Below are 16870 nucleotides of genomic sequence, written 5' to 3'. Positions count from 1 at the left end.
AGCTTGCCGAATGTATATTGACCAGTTTAACCGTTAGGCCTCAACATTAGATAGTTTACATTGGTAGAGGCCACAGATACCTAGGGTCATTACGGACCCCCCCCCCCTCCCCCCACCTTGCCTAGGATGGCTCTACCCCCAATTCCTATCTTCCAATTGCATAGAATACTACTTATATCAGGGTTCTCTATAGAATATTCTAAAGACAGGTCACCAGGTTAGTATGCCCCAACGGATATTTCGGCGTTTAACACCTAGACTACACTAACTCCCTTCTCCATCACATGCAATCATACAGGTATTATTCCCCCAAATCCGCATAAATAAAGATTTACTGACCTTCGTCTTGTAGGCTGGGAAAAGCAATGTAGGTTGGATTCCGTCACCGTCTCTGTCGACCTTAGATATTTACCGGCCTGTTATGGAACCCCAATTTCAGGGGACAGGTCTTTAATTTACGAGTCAATGACCCGCCTGTGCACGGTTTTCGGCGTGTTACCTTAGGAAGACAGGGACAGATTTTGGATTCTGGCTGAAGGACCAAATTCTTATGTGAATTAAGTTATCAATGTTCTTAAACCGAACTTCAATTCAACTACTCAGTCTGCCCCCCCCCCCCCCCCCAGAGTGTGTAAGATTCTGGTGGAATGAAGCAGACTGATAGCCAGCCTACAAGGGTCAAAACGTTTATTTATGAGAGCTCTGAAATCCTTACAATGTAAAAAGCCTTTTATATTAACACACACACACACACACATATATAAACTTACATCAGTAGAGAACTCCACCCCGCTTTAGGCGGCTGTATTTTTCCACAGTACACATACATTCCTTATCAACCTTGCCACCTGTCTTCTAATCTCCTGCCAACTAAGCCGTTCCCAGGCCGTTGTTTCTCTCCCTAACTTAGAGAGGCTTCTTCTCCTGTTCCTTTCCCAAGGTCGTCTTATCAACTCTGCCCTGCTCATTTTGAAGTGGTAACAGTGTCTTAGTCTTAACCCATCTACTCACACACAGTATTCGATTATAGTTTTTAACATATTATTATAGCCTTATAATTACCTAATACATTTCAACAGGTTATATGGTTTCTGAGTGAAATCATTTAGTCAAACCTTTAATCATATAATTTCCATTACAATATCTCACTGGTCATCCCCAAAGCCAACACCTCTTTTGGCCGCCTTTCCTTCCAGTTCTCTGCTGCCAGTGACTGGAACGAATTGCAAAAATCACTGAAGCTGGAGACTTATATTTCCCTCACTAACTTTAAACATCAGCTATCTGAGCAGCTAACCGATCGCTGCAGCTGTACATAGGCCATCTGTAAATAGCCCATCCAATCAACCTACCTCATCTCCATATAGTTTTTTTTTACTTTCTGCTCTTTTGCTCACCAGTATCTCTACTTGCACATCATCATCTGCTAATTTATCACTCCAGTGTTAATCTGCTAAATTGTAATTACTTCGCTACCATGGCCTATGTATTGCCTACCTCCTCATGCCTTTTGCACACACTGTATATAGACTTTCTTTTTTTCTATTGTGTTATTGAATGTACGCTTGTTTATTCCATGTGTAACTCTGTGTTGTTGTTTGTGTCGCACTGCTTTGCTTTATCTTGGCCATGTCGCAGTTGTAAATGAGAACTTGTTCTCAACTAGCTTACCTGGTTAAATAAAGGTGAACTAAAAATAAAAAATCTATGCTTTTTGCTCAATGCCTATTTTATTTATTGTGGAAGAAGAGCTAGGTCCTTGTTAGATCATGTGGTTAGATGTAGGTTGTTTTCCCACCATCTTCCTACTTAGAAATGTGTGATGGATCACTTGAAACATGTAGTCAGAAACCTTGAAAGTTAAATGCAATGTTAAACCCAGATAAATGCAATAACACAAGATGTCTACCAAGAAATGTACACTGAGCTGGGCTCCTCACAGGAGTATTACCCCATGAATGATTTAAGGAAGATCCTTCTTCTTCCTCCAATATTGAGAAGCTCTGACTTTTTGTTTGGTAGCACGAAAATCTATTGAAATGTGTTGATTAGCTTCCTGTTGTCCCGTACATACGCACACATGGCCTCACTCATATTAACGCATGTCTTTGGTTGCCTACAAAGAAATAGCCTAATTCTGTTCATACCTTTTCGGCCAACCCACATTTAGTCACAATTCCCAAAGCTACTTTTAGTTCCCTTTCCAATGTAAATTGATTTCAGAATTCTGAGTCAGACACATTGCATTACCATCGTTTCTTACATTACCAGACACATTGGATTCATCGAATGTGCTGTATGTGTTTGCATATCTGAACATTAATGTCTTATAAAAAAGTCGCAGTAACTTGGTGGAACAAGTCTTGTTGGCTTGTCTGGCTTGGCAGAGTCCGTTTGCGATGACGTCTCTCTCTCTCACCAACCTATTTAGTTATAGTTACCTGTCTGTCTCGGGTTCAACACTCATACACTATTCATTGACGTATCACATCACTCCAGCCTAACTCCTGCCCTGGACAAGCCATATTCTTTTTAACTTCACTATTGTGACCTTTCTGTTTCTGCAGTGTAAATGTCTAAAATGGCTCTGTAGGATAACTATTTTGTAGCCCTCAGAGTTTGGTTTGTTTCTTTCACCAGGAACCGTTGGGAGTTGGTTTGAAGAAAAGGATAGTGTGCCATTTTCTTGTATGGTATGTATGAACATCATTATATACATTTTCCGATAGAATTCATGGATAGCAATGCTGTTGTGTATAACATAGTCACAGCTTAGTTTAAAGAATCAGCTCACCCCCCCACACACTTATTTTTGCAGGCCCCCTCTTGACAGCGGAGAGAAACAATTTAAGTTTTAGAGTTAATTTCCTGCAATTCTACACATTTTGACATGGGGCGTGGAGAATATAGTTTAGCCGTTTTTAAACAAGTATCCTGCAATTCTACACATTTTGACATGGGGCATAGAGAACATAGTTTAGTAGTCTTTAAACAAGTTTGCTGCAATTCTACACATTATGACATGGGGCGTGGTGAACATAGTTTAGCAGTTTTTAAAGAAGTATGCTTTAATTCTACACATTTTGACATGGGGCGTAGTGAACATAGTTTAGCAGTTTTTAAACAAGTTTGCTGCAATTCTACACATTTTGACATGGGGCGTAGAGAACATAGTTTAGCAGTTTTTAAACAAGTATGCTTTAATTCTACACATTTTGATATGGGGTGTAGAGAACATAGTTTAGCAGTTTTTAAACAAGTTTGCTGCAATTCTACACATTTTGACATGGGGCGTGGAGAACATAGTTTAGCAGTTTTTAAACAAGTATGCTTTAATGCTCCACATTTTGACATGTGACTTAGAGAACATAGTTTAGCGGTTTTTAACCAAGTTTGCTGCAATTCTACACATTTTGACATGGGGCGTAGAGAACATAGTTTATCAGTTTTTAAACGAGTATGCTTTAATTCTACACATTTTGACATGGGGCGTAGAGAACATAGTTTAGCAGTTTTTAAACAAGTATGCTTTAATGCTACACATTTTGACATGGGGCGTAGAGAACATAGTTTAGCAGTTTTTAAACAAGTATGCTTTAATTCTACACATTTTGATATGGGGTGTAGAGAACATAGTTTAGCAGTTTTTAAACAAGTTTGCTGCAATTCTACACATTTTGCCATGGGGTAGAGAGAAGATTTACCAACTTTATAACAAATTTCATGTCATTCTACTCATTTTGCCAAATTAAATCAAAGTTTTTGGTCGCGTACACAGATTTGCAGATGTTATTGCAGGTTCAGTGAAACGCTTGTGTTTCTAGCTCCAACAGTGCAGTAATACCTAGCAATACCTAGCAATACACACATAATCCCCACCCCGCAAAATTAAGCAATAATCACGAAATATCACAACGAGCCATGGGGTGAAGATAAATGTTTGCCGTTTTTAATATGATATCTGAGTGAGAGTGACAAAAAAAATCTATCAATGGGGGCCCCCTGGTCGGTAACTCGACCATGATTACTACAAGTTAGATAGCTTGCTAAACTAATTTACCAATCTAAAATGTTTTAGCTGACATGGGCTAACTGAGTGACTGTCAGTGACTGACATAACAAGAGAAAAACTGCTGCAGCAGAACCAAAGTTCACAACCATGTGTATTCTACTATTCTAACTCTCAACAGTAAATTGAGACCCTGACTGAGTTGATACATTTTTTGGGGTTGGGGGAATTGATCCGCGGGCCTAGAAAACCCGCGAACCGTTGACCATCCCTGTTCTGAATAAAGCAATTGACCATAGCCCTACTGAGACCATGCAATACAGAATCCCTGAAACAAAATATGTAAATTGATGTAGATCACCTGAAAACAGGTAAAAGCAAACTGAATAGAGATCAGTCATGAAATCAATCATGAAATAATTCCACCCAAATTGTACTTTATGTGTTTCTTTTGTAATACTTTTTTGGTTACTTGCAGTTAGTTAAGCTTGCTATCATAGATCCTGAAAGCTACCTCAATGTTATAACAAAATTGATTTTACCAAAGAAAAGCCAGCTACAGTATACACCAGAAAGAAAAGCCCATTGAGAAGAGATCTGTTGGATTCATCATTTACCATTCGAATCTTACAATACAATACATGCTTTTAAAGGTGTTTTATGTACAATAATAATTATTCTGAGTTTTATTTTCAACAAAACATATGAAATGTATCCTGAAATGTATTCATGCCTCCTGACTTTTTCCATATTTTGTTGTGTTATAGTCTGAATGTTAAATTGGCCTATACACAAAACAAGCAGACATTGAATATCCATTTGAGCATTGTGAAATTATTATTTACACTTTGGATGGTGTACCAATACACCCAGCCACCACAAAGATACAGGCGTCCTTCCTAACTCAGTTGCCTGAGAGGAAGTAAACCACTCAGGGATTTCACCATGAGGCCAATGGTGACTTTAAAACCCAGTGGTGGAAAAAATGCCCAATTGTCAGACTTGAGTAAAAGTAAAGATACCATAATAGAAAATGACTAAAGTAAAAGTCACCCGGTAAGAGTCCGCCAGATCAGAGGCAGTAGGGATAACCAGGGATGTTGTCTTGATAAGTGTGTGAGTTGGACCATTTTTCTGTCCTGCTAAGCATTCAAAATGTAACGAGTACTTTTGAGTGTCAGTGGAAATGTATAGAGTAAACAGTACATTATTTTCTTTAGGAATGTGGTAAAGTAAAAGTTGTCAAAAATATAAATAGTAAAATAAAGTACAGATACCACTTAAGTAGTACTTTAAAGTATATTTACTTAAGTACTTTACACACCTGTTAAAACAGTTACAGAGTTTAAAGGCTGTAATAGGAGAAAACTGAGGCTGGATCAACAACATTGTAGATACTCCACAATACTAACCTAAATGACAGAGTGAAAAGAAAGAAGCATGTACAGAGTACAAATGTTTCAAAACATGCATCCTGTTTGCAATAAGGCACTGAAGTAAATCTGCAAAAAATGTGGCAAAGATATGAATTGAATACAAAGCGTTATCTTTTGGGCAAATCCAATACAACACATCACTGAGTACCACTCTTCATATTTTCAAGCATATGGGTGGCTGCATTATGTTATGGGTATGCTTGTCATTGGCAAGGACTAGGGATTTTTTGGGGATAAAAAGAATCAGAATAGAGCTAAGCACAGGCAAAATCCCAGAAGAAAACCTGGTTCAGTCTACCTTCCATCAGACACTGGGAGACAAATTCACCTTTCAGCAATAGCCTAAATCACAAGGCCAAATATACAAAGGAGTTGCTTACCAAGACGGCAGTGAATGTTCCTGACTGGCCTAGTTACAGTTTTTACTTAAATCGGCTTGAAAATCTACAACAAGACTTGAAAATGGCTGTCTAGCAATGATCATCAACGAACTTGACAGAGCTTGAAAAATAAAATTGTTTCAAAAAAGTCCAGGTGTGCAAAGCTCTTAGAGACTTACCCAGAAAGACCCACAGCTTTCATTGCTGCCAAAGGTGATTCTAACATGTATTGACACAGGGGTGTGAATACGTATGTAAATCAGCAATTTATGTATTTCATTTTCAATACATTTGAAAACATTTCTAAAAACATGTTTTCACTTTTTCATTATGGGGTATTGTGTGTAGATGGGTGAGGGGGGAAAAAACTATTGAATCCACTTGGAATTCAGGCTGTAACACAACAAAATGTGGAAAAAGTCAAGAGGTATGAATACTTTCTGAAGGCACTGTGTTAAGGTCATGGGATGTGAATTATTTAAACTCCTCATCGGAGCCAGAAGAGGGTGTGGTGGTAGAGTGGAAACCAGGCTACCTGCCTTAAGAAATACACTGGTTTAGTCTCAAATGGCACCCTATTCACCCATAGAGCTCTGGTCAAAAGTAGTGCACTATATAGGAAATTGGTTGCCATTTGTGACGCATCCACTGACTGTTATACTGTGCCATAAGAGGAGACTGATGTGTGTCTGAAATGGCACCCTATTCCCTACATATTGCACTTGGGCTCTGGTCAAAGTAGTGCACTATATAGGGATCCTAAAAGCTCAAATCAATCGAATCCACAGTGCAGTACTTGTTGATTTATTAACTAAAAAACGCAGTCTATGTCACAATCAAGAACCTCCCACAAAATTACCTGAATTCTATTTACTTCACAGAGCTAGAAAAGGACTCTTCTGAATCATGAAGAAATCACGTGGCCATAAGTCAGACCACGGAAAAGGAGGAAGAGGTACAGAATACTACAACACACACACACACACACACACACACACACACACACACACACACACACACACACACACACATACATACATACATACATACATACATACATACATACATACATACATACATACATACATACATACATACATACATACACGCACACATACACGCACACATACACGCACACATACACACACACACATATGCACACACACACACACACACACATATGACACACACACACACACACACACACACACACACACACACACACACACACACACACACACACACACACAAACATATATATACACACACACACACATACACGCACACATATACACACACACACACAGACACACGTACACACACACACACACACACACACACACACACACACACACACACACACACACACACACAGACACACACACACACAGACACATGTACACACACACACACACGTACACACGTACACACACAGACACACGTACACACACACACACCACCATCCACCCCAATTGTTTCTTGTAATAATAATGGAGCTACACCAAATGCTTTCATACAAGCTTTGGTCCTAATCACTCTCTGATACTCTCTGAAAAAAGAGAAGAGTATAGATGAAAATGTTTAACATATCCTATGATAAATTGTAAATAGTAACATTAACCTTGTATTCAAACAAAAATAAAAACAATACAAAAAGTGACACAAACAACCTAAAAGGGTGGTTGTCAAGCTTAGCTATCGTCATCCTGTCAGGCTGTTCTGACAGGTGTGGCCTCCTTGACTGTGATTGTCCAGGCGATGAGGCAGCCGTCTTGGAGACAGAGGACCTGGACTTCATGGGAGGGATGGGAGGGGGAGGGGGTCCTGACCCCGACACCATCTCCCTGGCCTCAGTCACAGCCGTCACCACTAATGTCTCCAACAAGAGGTAAGCACAGAGCACAGTTCTATGTTGCTTGTGGTTTGCCATTCAATTTACACATAATATACAATTCTATAGAGTTAGATAACATAGAAACAAACTTTTGCACTAATGATTCAATTACATTGTTTACAATGTAGTATCTTGTAGTTTACAGAATTCTGACATGAAAGTCTGCATTGATTTAATCACACTGAAACGTTTCTAACATGTCTACAACATCAGATCAAAACCAGACATTAAGATGGAACCTAGTGCCGGGAGACCAATGGATTTCCAAGTAAATTTAAATATATGTTCAATGAATCAAGGAATAATCAGCATCTAAAAAATGTGCTATAATAAAGAGTGTTTATACATGATAACCCTATTTTACCAGGTTAGTGTTACTGTCATAGAGGCCAGGCAGCTAGTTGGGCTGAACATGGATCCAGTGGTCTGTGTGGAGATCGGAGACGATAAGAAGTACACTCAGATGAAGGAGTCGACAAACTGCCCATACTACAATGAGGTAACCAATCTGCCCTGGAATGATGAGTTTGATGATAAGGATGAGGAGGTTGATGAGAAGAATGACGATGATGATAAGGTCTAAAGCGTTGTAATTACATGTATGGTCATCAATAAAGCTACATGTATAATTTCAATAAAGTTACACATTTTAACAGAAAACGTCATGACACTGATACATTTATTTTACGTCACATTTCTCTTTTAGTATTTTGTCTTTGACTTCCACGTCCCACCTGATGTTATGTTTGACAAGATCCTGAAGCTGTCGGTGAGTAGCTTTCCCACAATACAAACAAACAGTTATGAAATAATTCCCTTCCCTATCTAAATGAACGGAGAGCAATGAGCAATGATTTGATTTGATTTGAATAAGAAAGTGGTCAGATGAAGCAGATGTTAAGCTATAGGACTGTTTTGCTAACACAGACTGGAATATGTTCCGGGATTCTTCCGATGGCATTGAGGAGTACACCACATCAGTCACTGGCTTTATCAATAAGTGCATTGAGGATGTCATCCCCACAGTGACTGTACATACATACACCAACTAGAAGCCATGGATTACAGGCAACATTCACACTGAGCTAAAGGATAGAGCTGCCGCTTTCAAGGAGCGGGACTCTAACCTGGAAGCTTATAAGAAATCCCGCTATGCCCTCCGACGAACCATCAAACAGGCAAAGTGTCAATACAGGACTAAGATTGAATAGTACTACACCGACTACGACGCTCGTCGGATGTGGCAGGGCTTGCAAACTCCAATATTACAGAGTACAAAGGGAAGCACAGCTGTGAGCTGCCCAGTGACACGATCCTACCAGATGAGCTAAATTACTTCTATGCTCGCTTCGGGGCAGTAACACTGAAGCATGCATGAGAGCATCAGCTGTTCTGGATGACTGTGTGATCACTCTCTACGTAGCCTGTGCCTAAGAACACTAAGGTAACCTACCTAAATGACTACCGACCCGTAGGTCTCACGTCTGTAGCCATGAAGTGCTTTGAAAGGCGGGTCGTGGCTCACATCAACACCATTATTCCAGAAACCCTAGACCCACTCCAGTTTGCATACCGCCCCAACAGATCCACAGATGATGCAATCTCTATTGCACTCAACACTGCCCTTTCCCACTTGGACAAAATGAACACCTATGTGAGAATGCTATTCATTGACTACAGCTCAGCATTCAACACCATAGTGCTCTCAAAGCTCATCACTAAGCTAAGGACCCTGGGACTAAACACCTCCCTCTGCAACTAGATCCTAGACTTCCTGATGGGCTGCCCCCAGGTGGTAAGGGTAGGGAACAACACATCTGACATGCTGATCCTTAACACGGGGGCCCCTCAGGGGTGCGTGCTCAGTCCCCTCCTATACTCCCTGTTCACTCATGACTGCATTACATTTACATTACATTTACGTCATTTAACAGACGCTCTTATCCAGAGCGACTTACAAATTGGTGCATTCACCTTATGATATCCAGTGGAACAACCACTTCACAATAGTACATCTATAGCATTTTTTTTTGGGGGGGGGGTTAGAAGGATTACTTTATCCTATCCCAGGTATTCCTTAAAGAGGTGGGGTTTCAGGTGTCTCCGGAAGGTGGTGATTGACTCTGCTGTCCTGGCGTCGTGAGGGAGCTTGTTCCACCATTGGGGTGCTAGAGCAGCGAACAGTTTTGACTGGGCTGAGCGGGAACTGTGCTTCCGCAGAGGTAGGGAGGCAAGCAGGCCAGAGGTGGATGAACGCAGTGCCCTTCTTTGGGTGTAGGGACTGATCAGAGCCTGAAGGTATGGAGGTGCCGTTCCCCTCACAGCTCCGTAGGCAAGCACCATGGTCTTGTAGCAGATTCGAGCTTCAACTGGAAGCCAGTGGAGTGTGCGGAGGAGCGGGGTGACGTGAGAGAACTTGGGAAGGTTGAACACCAGACGGGCTGTGGCGTTCTGGATGAGTTGTAGGGGTTTAATGGCACAGGCAGGGAGCCCCTCCAGCAGCGAGTTGCAGTAATCCAGACGGGAGATGACAAGTGCCTGGATTAGGACCTGCGCCGCTTCCTGTGTAAGGCAGGGTCGTACTCTGCGAATGTTGTAGAGCATGAACCTACAGGATCGGGTCACCGCCTTGATGTTAGTGGAGAACGACAGAGTGTTATCCAGGGTCACGCCAAGGCTCTTAGCACTTTGGGAGGAGGACACAATGGAGTTGTCAACCATGATGGCAAGATCATGGAACGGGCAGTCCTTCCCCGGGAGGAAGAGCAGCTCCGTCTTGCTGAGGTTCAGCTTGAGGTGGTGATCCGTCATCCACACTGATATGTCTGCCAGACATGCAGAGATGCGATTCACCACCTGGTTATCAGAAGGGGGAAAGGAGAAGATTAATTGTGTGTCATCTGCGTAGCAATGATAGGAGAGACCATGTGAGGATATGACAGAGCCAAGTGACTTGGTGTATAGCGAGAATAGGAGAGGGCCTAGAACTGAGCCCTGGGGGACACCAGTGGTGAGAGCACATGGTGCGGAGACGGATTCTCACCACGCCACCTAGTAGGAGCAACCAGTCAGGTAGGACGCAATCCAAGAGTGAGTCGCACCGGAGATGCCCAACTCAGAGAGGGTGGAGAGGAGGATCTGATGGTTCACAGTATCAAAGGCAGCAGATAGGTCTAGAAGGATGAGAGCAGAGGCGAGAGAGTTAGTTTTAGCAGTGCGGAGAGCCTCCGTGACACAGAGAAGAGCAGTCTCAGTTGAATGACCAGTCTTGAAACCTGACTGATTTGGATCAAGAAGGTCATTCTGAGAGAGATAGCAAGAGAGCTGGCCAAGGACGGCACGCTCAAGAGTTTTAGAGAGAAAAGAAAGAAGGGATACTGGTCTGTAGTTGTTGACATCAGAGGGATCGAGTGTAGGTTTTTTGAGAAGGGGTGCAACTCTCGCTCTCTTGAAGACGGAAGGGACATAGCCAGCTGTCAAGGATGAGTTGATGAGCGAGGTGAGGTAGGGGAGAAGGTCTCCAGAAATGGTCTGGAGAAGAGAGGAGGGGATAGGGTCAAGCGGGCAGGTTGTTGGGCGGCCGGCCGTCACAAGTCGCAAGATTTCATCTGGAGAGAGAGGGAGAAAGAGGTCAAAGCATAGGGTAGGGCAACGTGAGCAGGACCAGGCCAAGCATGACTCCAACACCATCATCAAGTTTGACGATGACACAACAGTGGTAGGCCTGATCACAAACAACAATGAGACAGCCTATAGAGAGGAGGTCAGAGACCTGGCAGTGTGGTGCCAGGACAACAACCCCTCCCTCAACGTGATCAAGACAAATGAGATGATTGTGGACTATAGGAAAAGGAGGACAGAGCACGCCCCCATTCTCATCGACGGGGCTGTAGTGGAACAGGTTGAGAGCTTTAAGTTCCTTGGTGTCCACATCACCAACAAACTATCATGGTCCAAACACACTAAGACAGTCGTGAAGAGGGCACGACAAAGCCTAGTCCCCCTCAGGAGACTGAAAAGATTTTGCATGGGTTCTCAGATCCTCAAAAGGCTCTACAGCTGCACCATCGAGAGCATCCTGACTGGTTCCATCACTGCCTGGTATGGGAACTGCTCGGCCTCTGACCACAAAGCACTATAGAGGGTAGTGCGTACGGCCAATTCATCACTGGGGCCAAGCCCCCCGCCATCCAGGACCTCTATAGCAGGCGGTGTCAGAGGAAGGCCCTAAAAATTGTCAAAGACTCCAGCCACCCAAGTCATGGACTGTTCTCTCTGCTACCGCACGGCAAGCGGTTCCGGAGCACCAAGTCTAGGTCCAAGAGGCTTCTTAACAGCCTCTATCCCCAAGGCTTAAGAATCCTGAACAGCTAATCAAAGGGCTACCCAGACCCCTCTTTTACGCTGCTGCTACTCTCTGTTTATTATTTATGTATGGTCACTTTAACTCTACCTACATGTACATATTTCTTCAACTACCTCGACTAACCAGTAACATTCACTCTGTAAAGGTACCCCTTTTATATAGCCTCGCTATTGCTATTGTTATTTTTCTGCTGCTGTTTAATTATTTGTTACTTTTATTTTCTATCTTTTTTTTTACTTAACACGTTTTTCTTCTTAACTTCTTAAAACATTGTTGGTTAAGGGCTTGTAAGTAAGCATTTCACTGTAAGGTCTACTACATCTGTTGTATTCTGCGCATGTGACAAATACAATTTGATTTGATCACTGTGTCCATCATTTATACAGTCATTCATAATATTCAACTCAGGTCACATATTATTGATGCACATTGCAATCTTCACTTTTCTCATCCATCCCTCAGGTAATCCACTCCAAGAACCTCCTGCGTAGTGGGACTCTGGTTGGCTCTTTCAAACTGGATGTAGGCACCGTCTACTCGCATCCAGGTCAGGGAGAAATAGTTGGAAACATAGTAGCTACTAGTGACCTATGTCTATACTCAATGACTCTGGTACTGATCAGTATACCTCACATATGAATGTCGCTTATTTTTTTATTTTTTTTGTCTAATAGAACACCAGTTTTTCCACAAATGGGCCCTTCTCTCTGACCCTGATGACATCACTGCCGGTTGCAAAGGTTACATTAAATGTGACATTGCCGTCGTGGGGAAAGGAGACAACATCAAGACTCCACACAAGGCCACCGAAACCGATGAAGATGACATAGAAGGGTAAACGACCAACGTATATTGGGGATATGAGTGTAGTAGTAACAATGTAGTAGTAATACTGTAGTAGTAATTTAGTAATAATAGTGTAGTAATAATGCAGTAATAATACTGTAGTAGTAATGCTGTAGTAATAATACTGCAGTAGTAATAATTTGTCGGTAATACTGTAGTAATAATACTGCAGTAGTAACACTGTAGTAGTAATAATGTAGTAATAATACTGTAGTAGTAATAATTTATCGGTAATAATGTGGTAATACTACTGTAGTGGTAATACTGTAGTAGTAATAATGTAGTAATAATACTGCAGTAGTAACAATTTATCAGTAATAATGTAGTAATAATACTGTTGTAGTAATAACACTGTAGAAGTAATAATGTATCAGTAAGACTGTAGTAATACTGCAGTAGTAATACTAAAGTAGTAATAATGTGGTAATAATACTGTAGTAGTAATAATGTAGTAATAATACTGTAGTAGTAATAATTTATCTGTAATACTGTAGCAATAATACTGCAGTAGTAATACTGTAGTAGTATAATAATGCTGTAATAATACTGTAGTAGTAATAATGTAGTAGTAATAATGTTGTAATAATACTGTAGAAGTAATAAGGTAGTAATAATACTGTAATAGTAATAATTTATCAGTAATACTGTCGTAATAATACTGTAGTAGTAATAATGTAGTAATAATACCGCGTTAGTAATAATGTAGTAATAATACTGTAGCAGTAATACTTGATCAGTAATAATGTAGTAATAATTTATCAGTAGTACTGTAGTAATAATACTGCAGTGGTAACACTGTAGTAATACTACTGTAGTAGTTATACTGTAGTAGTAATAATATAGTAATAATACTGTGGTAGTAATAATGTGGCAATAATACTGTAGTAGTAATAATTTATAATAATACTGTAGCAATACTGCGGTAGTAATACTGTAGTAGTAATAATGCAGTTATAATACTGTAGTAATAATACTGTAGTAGTAATAATGTATAAGTAATACTGTAGTAATAATACTGCAGTAGTAGTAATAATGTAGTAATAATACTGCGGTAGTAAAACTGTAGTAGTAACAATGCCGTAATAATACTGCGGCAGTAATACTGCAGGAGTAATAATGTAGTAATAATACTGTGGCGGTAATAATTTATGAGTAATACTGTAGTAATAATTCTGCAGTAGTAATACTGTAGTAGTAATAATGTAGTAATAATACTGTAGTAGTAAAACTGTAGTCGTAATACTGTAGCAATAAAAGCAGCAATAGGCCAAGCTCTAGAGTTCCTGTAACAGCTCTCCCATCTCACAATTCTTGATTACTTACTATTGCTGTTTTAGTCATAGAGATACAGTGCAATGTGTTACAAGTGTTTGTCTTTAATTCTGTGGTTTCAGTAACCTCCTGTTACCTGAGGGGGTTCCCGCGGAGCGTCAGTGGGCTCGCTACTATGTGAAGATCTACAGAGCTGAGGGCCTTCCCAAGATGAACACCAGCATCATGGCTAATGTCAAGAAGGCTTTTATTGGGGAGAACAAGGACCTTGTGGACCCTTATGTACAAATACTCTTCGCTGGCCAGAGGGTAAGTAATAGCACTGTTCTGTTGCTGTGCTGTGTTATGTTATGTTACATTACGTTATGCTATGTTACATTATGTTATTCTATGCTATGTTAAAGTACAATGGTGAGAGAAAGTTTGTGAACCCTTCAGGATTTTCTGTATTTCTGCATACATTTGGCCTAAAATATTATCAGATCTTCATCTAAGTTCTAATAATAGATCAAGTGAACATGATTAAAGAAATAACACTTTTACATTTTTTTATTGAGCAAATTGGTCCAACATTCAACTTCTTTGTTGGAAAAAATATGTGAACCTCTAGATTAATCAGCTCAATTAAGTGATTTAAAGTAGTCAAAAGTGTCGTATTTGGTCCCATATTGGAAAAGATATGTGACTCTAGAAGCTCATTGGATGCATTTGCAGTTTATTCAGGTTATGTTTTGGGTTATGTTTTCCCTAACAGGAACTGAATGGTGAATAATGTCTACCATTTTGGAGTCACTGTTATTGTTATTAAGAATATAATATATATCTGAACATTTCTACATTCATGTGGATGCTACCACGATTATGGATAATCATGAATAGATTATTAATAATGATGAGTGAGAAAGGTTACAGAGGCAAAAAGATCATACCCCCTCCAAAAATGCTAATCTCCCCTGTTATTGGTAATGGTGAGATGTTACATGTTTTGTTGTAGCCTCTGTAACTTTCGCATTCATCATTATTTATGTTTTTTCTTAAATGGCATTATCAGGATTAATATAGAAGTCTTCAGAAGCATCTCATCTACTCACTTATAAAGAAAATGACTCCAGTCATCATTCGCCATTCAGTTACTATTGGGCAAAAGATCTCCCAAAACACTACCAAAACAAGCTTGATGTTGTCATTGTAGCAAGGACAATGGGACCAAATACTAAACGTGTGACTGCTTTACTACACTTAATTGAGCGGATTAATCTAGAGCAGTGGTTCCCAAACTTTTTATAGTCCGGTACCCCTTCAAACATTTAACCTCCAGCTGCATACCACCTCTAACACCAGGATCTGCGCACTCTCAAATGTAGTTTTTTTTGCCATCATTGTAAGATTGCCACACACACACTATACGATACATTTTTTAAACATAAGAATGAGTGTGAGTTTTTGTCACAACCGGGCTCGTGGGAAGTGACAAAGAGCTCTTCTAGGGCCAGGGCACAAATAATAATATAATAATAATCAATCATTTTGCTCTTTATTTAGCCATCTTACATACAAAACCTTATTTGTTCATCAAAAAATTGTGAATAACTCACCACAGTTTAATGAGAAGGGTGTGCTTGAAAGGATGCACGTAACTCTGCAGTGTTGGGTTGTACTGGAGAGAGTCTCAGTCTTAAATCATTTTCCACACACGCCTGTATTTAGTTTCCATGCTAGTGAGGGCGGAGAATCCACTCTCACATATGTACGTGGTTGCAAAGGGCATTTGTGTCTTAACAGCGCGATTTGCTAAGGCAAGAAACTCTGAGCGCAGCCCTATCCAGAAATCTGGCAGTGGCTTCTAATTAAATTACATTTTCACAGAACCGCTTGTTGCAATTTCGAATAGGCTCTCTTGTTCAGATATCGGTAAGTGGACTGGAGGTAGGGAATGAAAGGGATAATGAATCCAGTTGTATGTGTCGTCCGTTTCGGAAAGTACCTGCGTAATTGCTCACCCAACTCACTCAGTTGCTTCGCTATATCACGTTTGACATTGTCCGTAAGCTTGAGTTCATTTGCACACAAAAAATCATACAATGATGGAAAGACCTGTGTGTTGTCCTTGTTAATGCAGACAGAGAAGAGCTCCAACTTCTTAATCATAGCCTCAATTTTGTCCCCCACATTGAATAGGCCAGTCGTGTGAGAAACTCGTCATCATGCAAGCGGTCAGACAAGTGAAAATTATGGTCAGTAATGAAAACTTTAAGCTCGTCTCTCAATTTAAAAAAACATGTCAGTTCTTTGCTCCTTGATAACCATCGCACTTCTGTATGTTGTAAAAGCGTTACATGGTCGCTGCCCATATCATTGCATAATGCAGAAAATACACGAGAGTTCAGGGGCCTTGCTTTAACAAAGTTATCCATTTTCACTGTAGTGTCCAAAACGTCTTTCAAGCTGTCAGGCATTCCTTTGGCAGCAAGAGCCTCGCGGTGGATGCTGCAGTGTACCCAAGTAGCGTCGGGAGCAACTGCTTGCACACACGTTACCACTCCACTATGTCTCCCTGTCATGGCTTTTGCGCCATCAGTAAAGATACCAACACTGTCAGGTGTGTGCGTACTGGTAGCGAAGTCAGGTGCAGGAGAGCAGAGATTTGTGAACAGGCGCACACTTTAT

General features: G+C 40.6%; 1 protein-coding gene across 1 annotated transcript in view; it reads left to right on the top strand.

The window, feature by feature from the left end:
- Positions 1-6731: 6731 nt before the first annotated feature.
- The window catches only part of LOC106603637 (otoferlin), a 35980-nt gene continuing 25841 nt past the window's right edge, over positions 6732-16870 (top strand). Inside the window, exons 1-8 of the mRNA XM_045694958.1 lie at positions 6732-6780; positions 7581-7713; positions 7933-7987; positions 8087-8218; positions 8426-8488; positions 12548-12632; positions 12760-12919; positions 14326-14512. Of these exons, the coding sequence (XP_045550914.1) occupies positions 6732-6780; positions 7581-7713; positions 7933-7987; positions 8087-8218; positions 8426-8488; positions 12548-12632; positions 12760-12919; positions 14326-14512 (864 nt within the window). The remainder of the gene's footprint in view (positions 6781-7580; positions 7714-7932; positions 7988-8086; positions 8219-8425; positions 8489-12547; positions 12633-12759; positions 12920-14325; positions 14513-16870) is intronic.

This window comes from Salmo salar, chromosome ssa01, assembly GCF_905237065.1.
Source record: "Salmo salar chromosome ssa01, Ssal_v3.1, whole genome shotgun sequence".
Taxonomy (NCBI): domain Eukaryota; kingdom Metazoa; phylum Chordata; class Actinopteri; order Salmoniformes; family Salmonidae; genus Salmo; species Salmo salar.
This window is presented reverse-complemented; position numbering and strand designations above follow the sequence as displayed.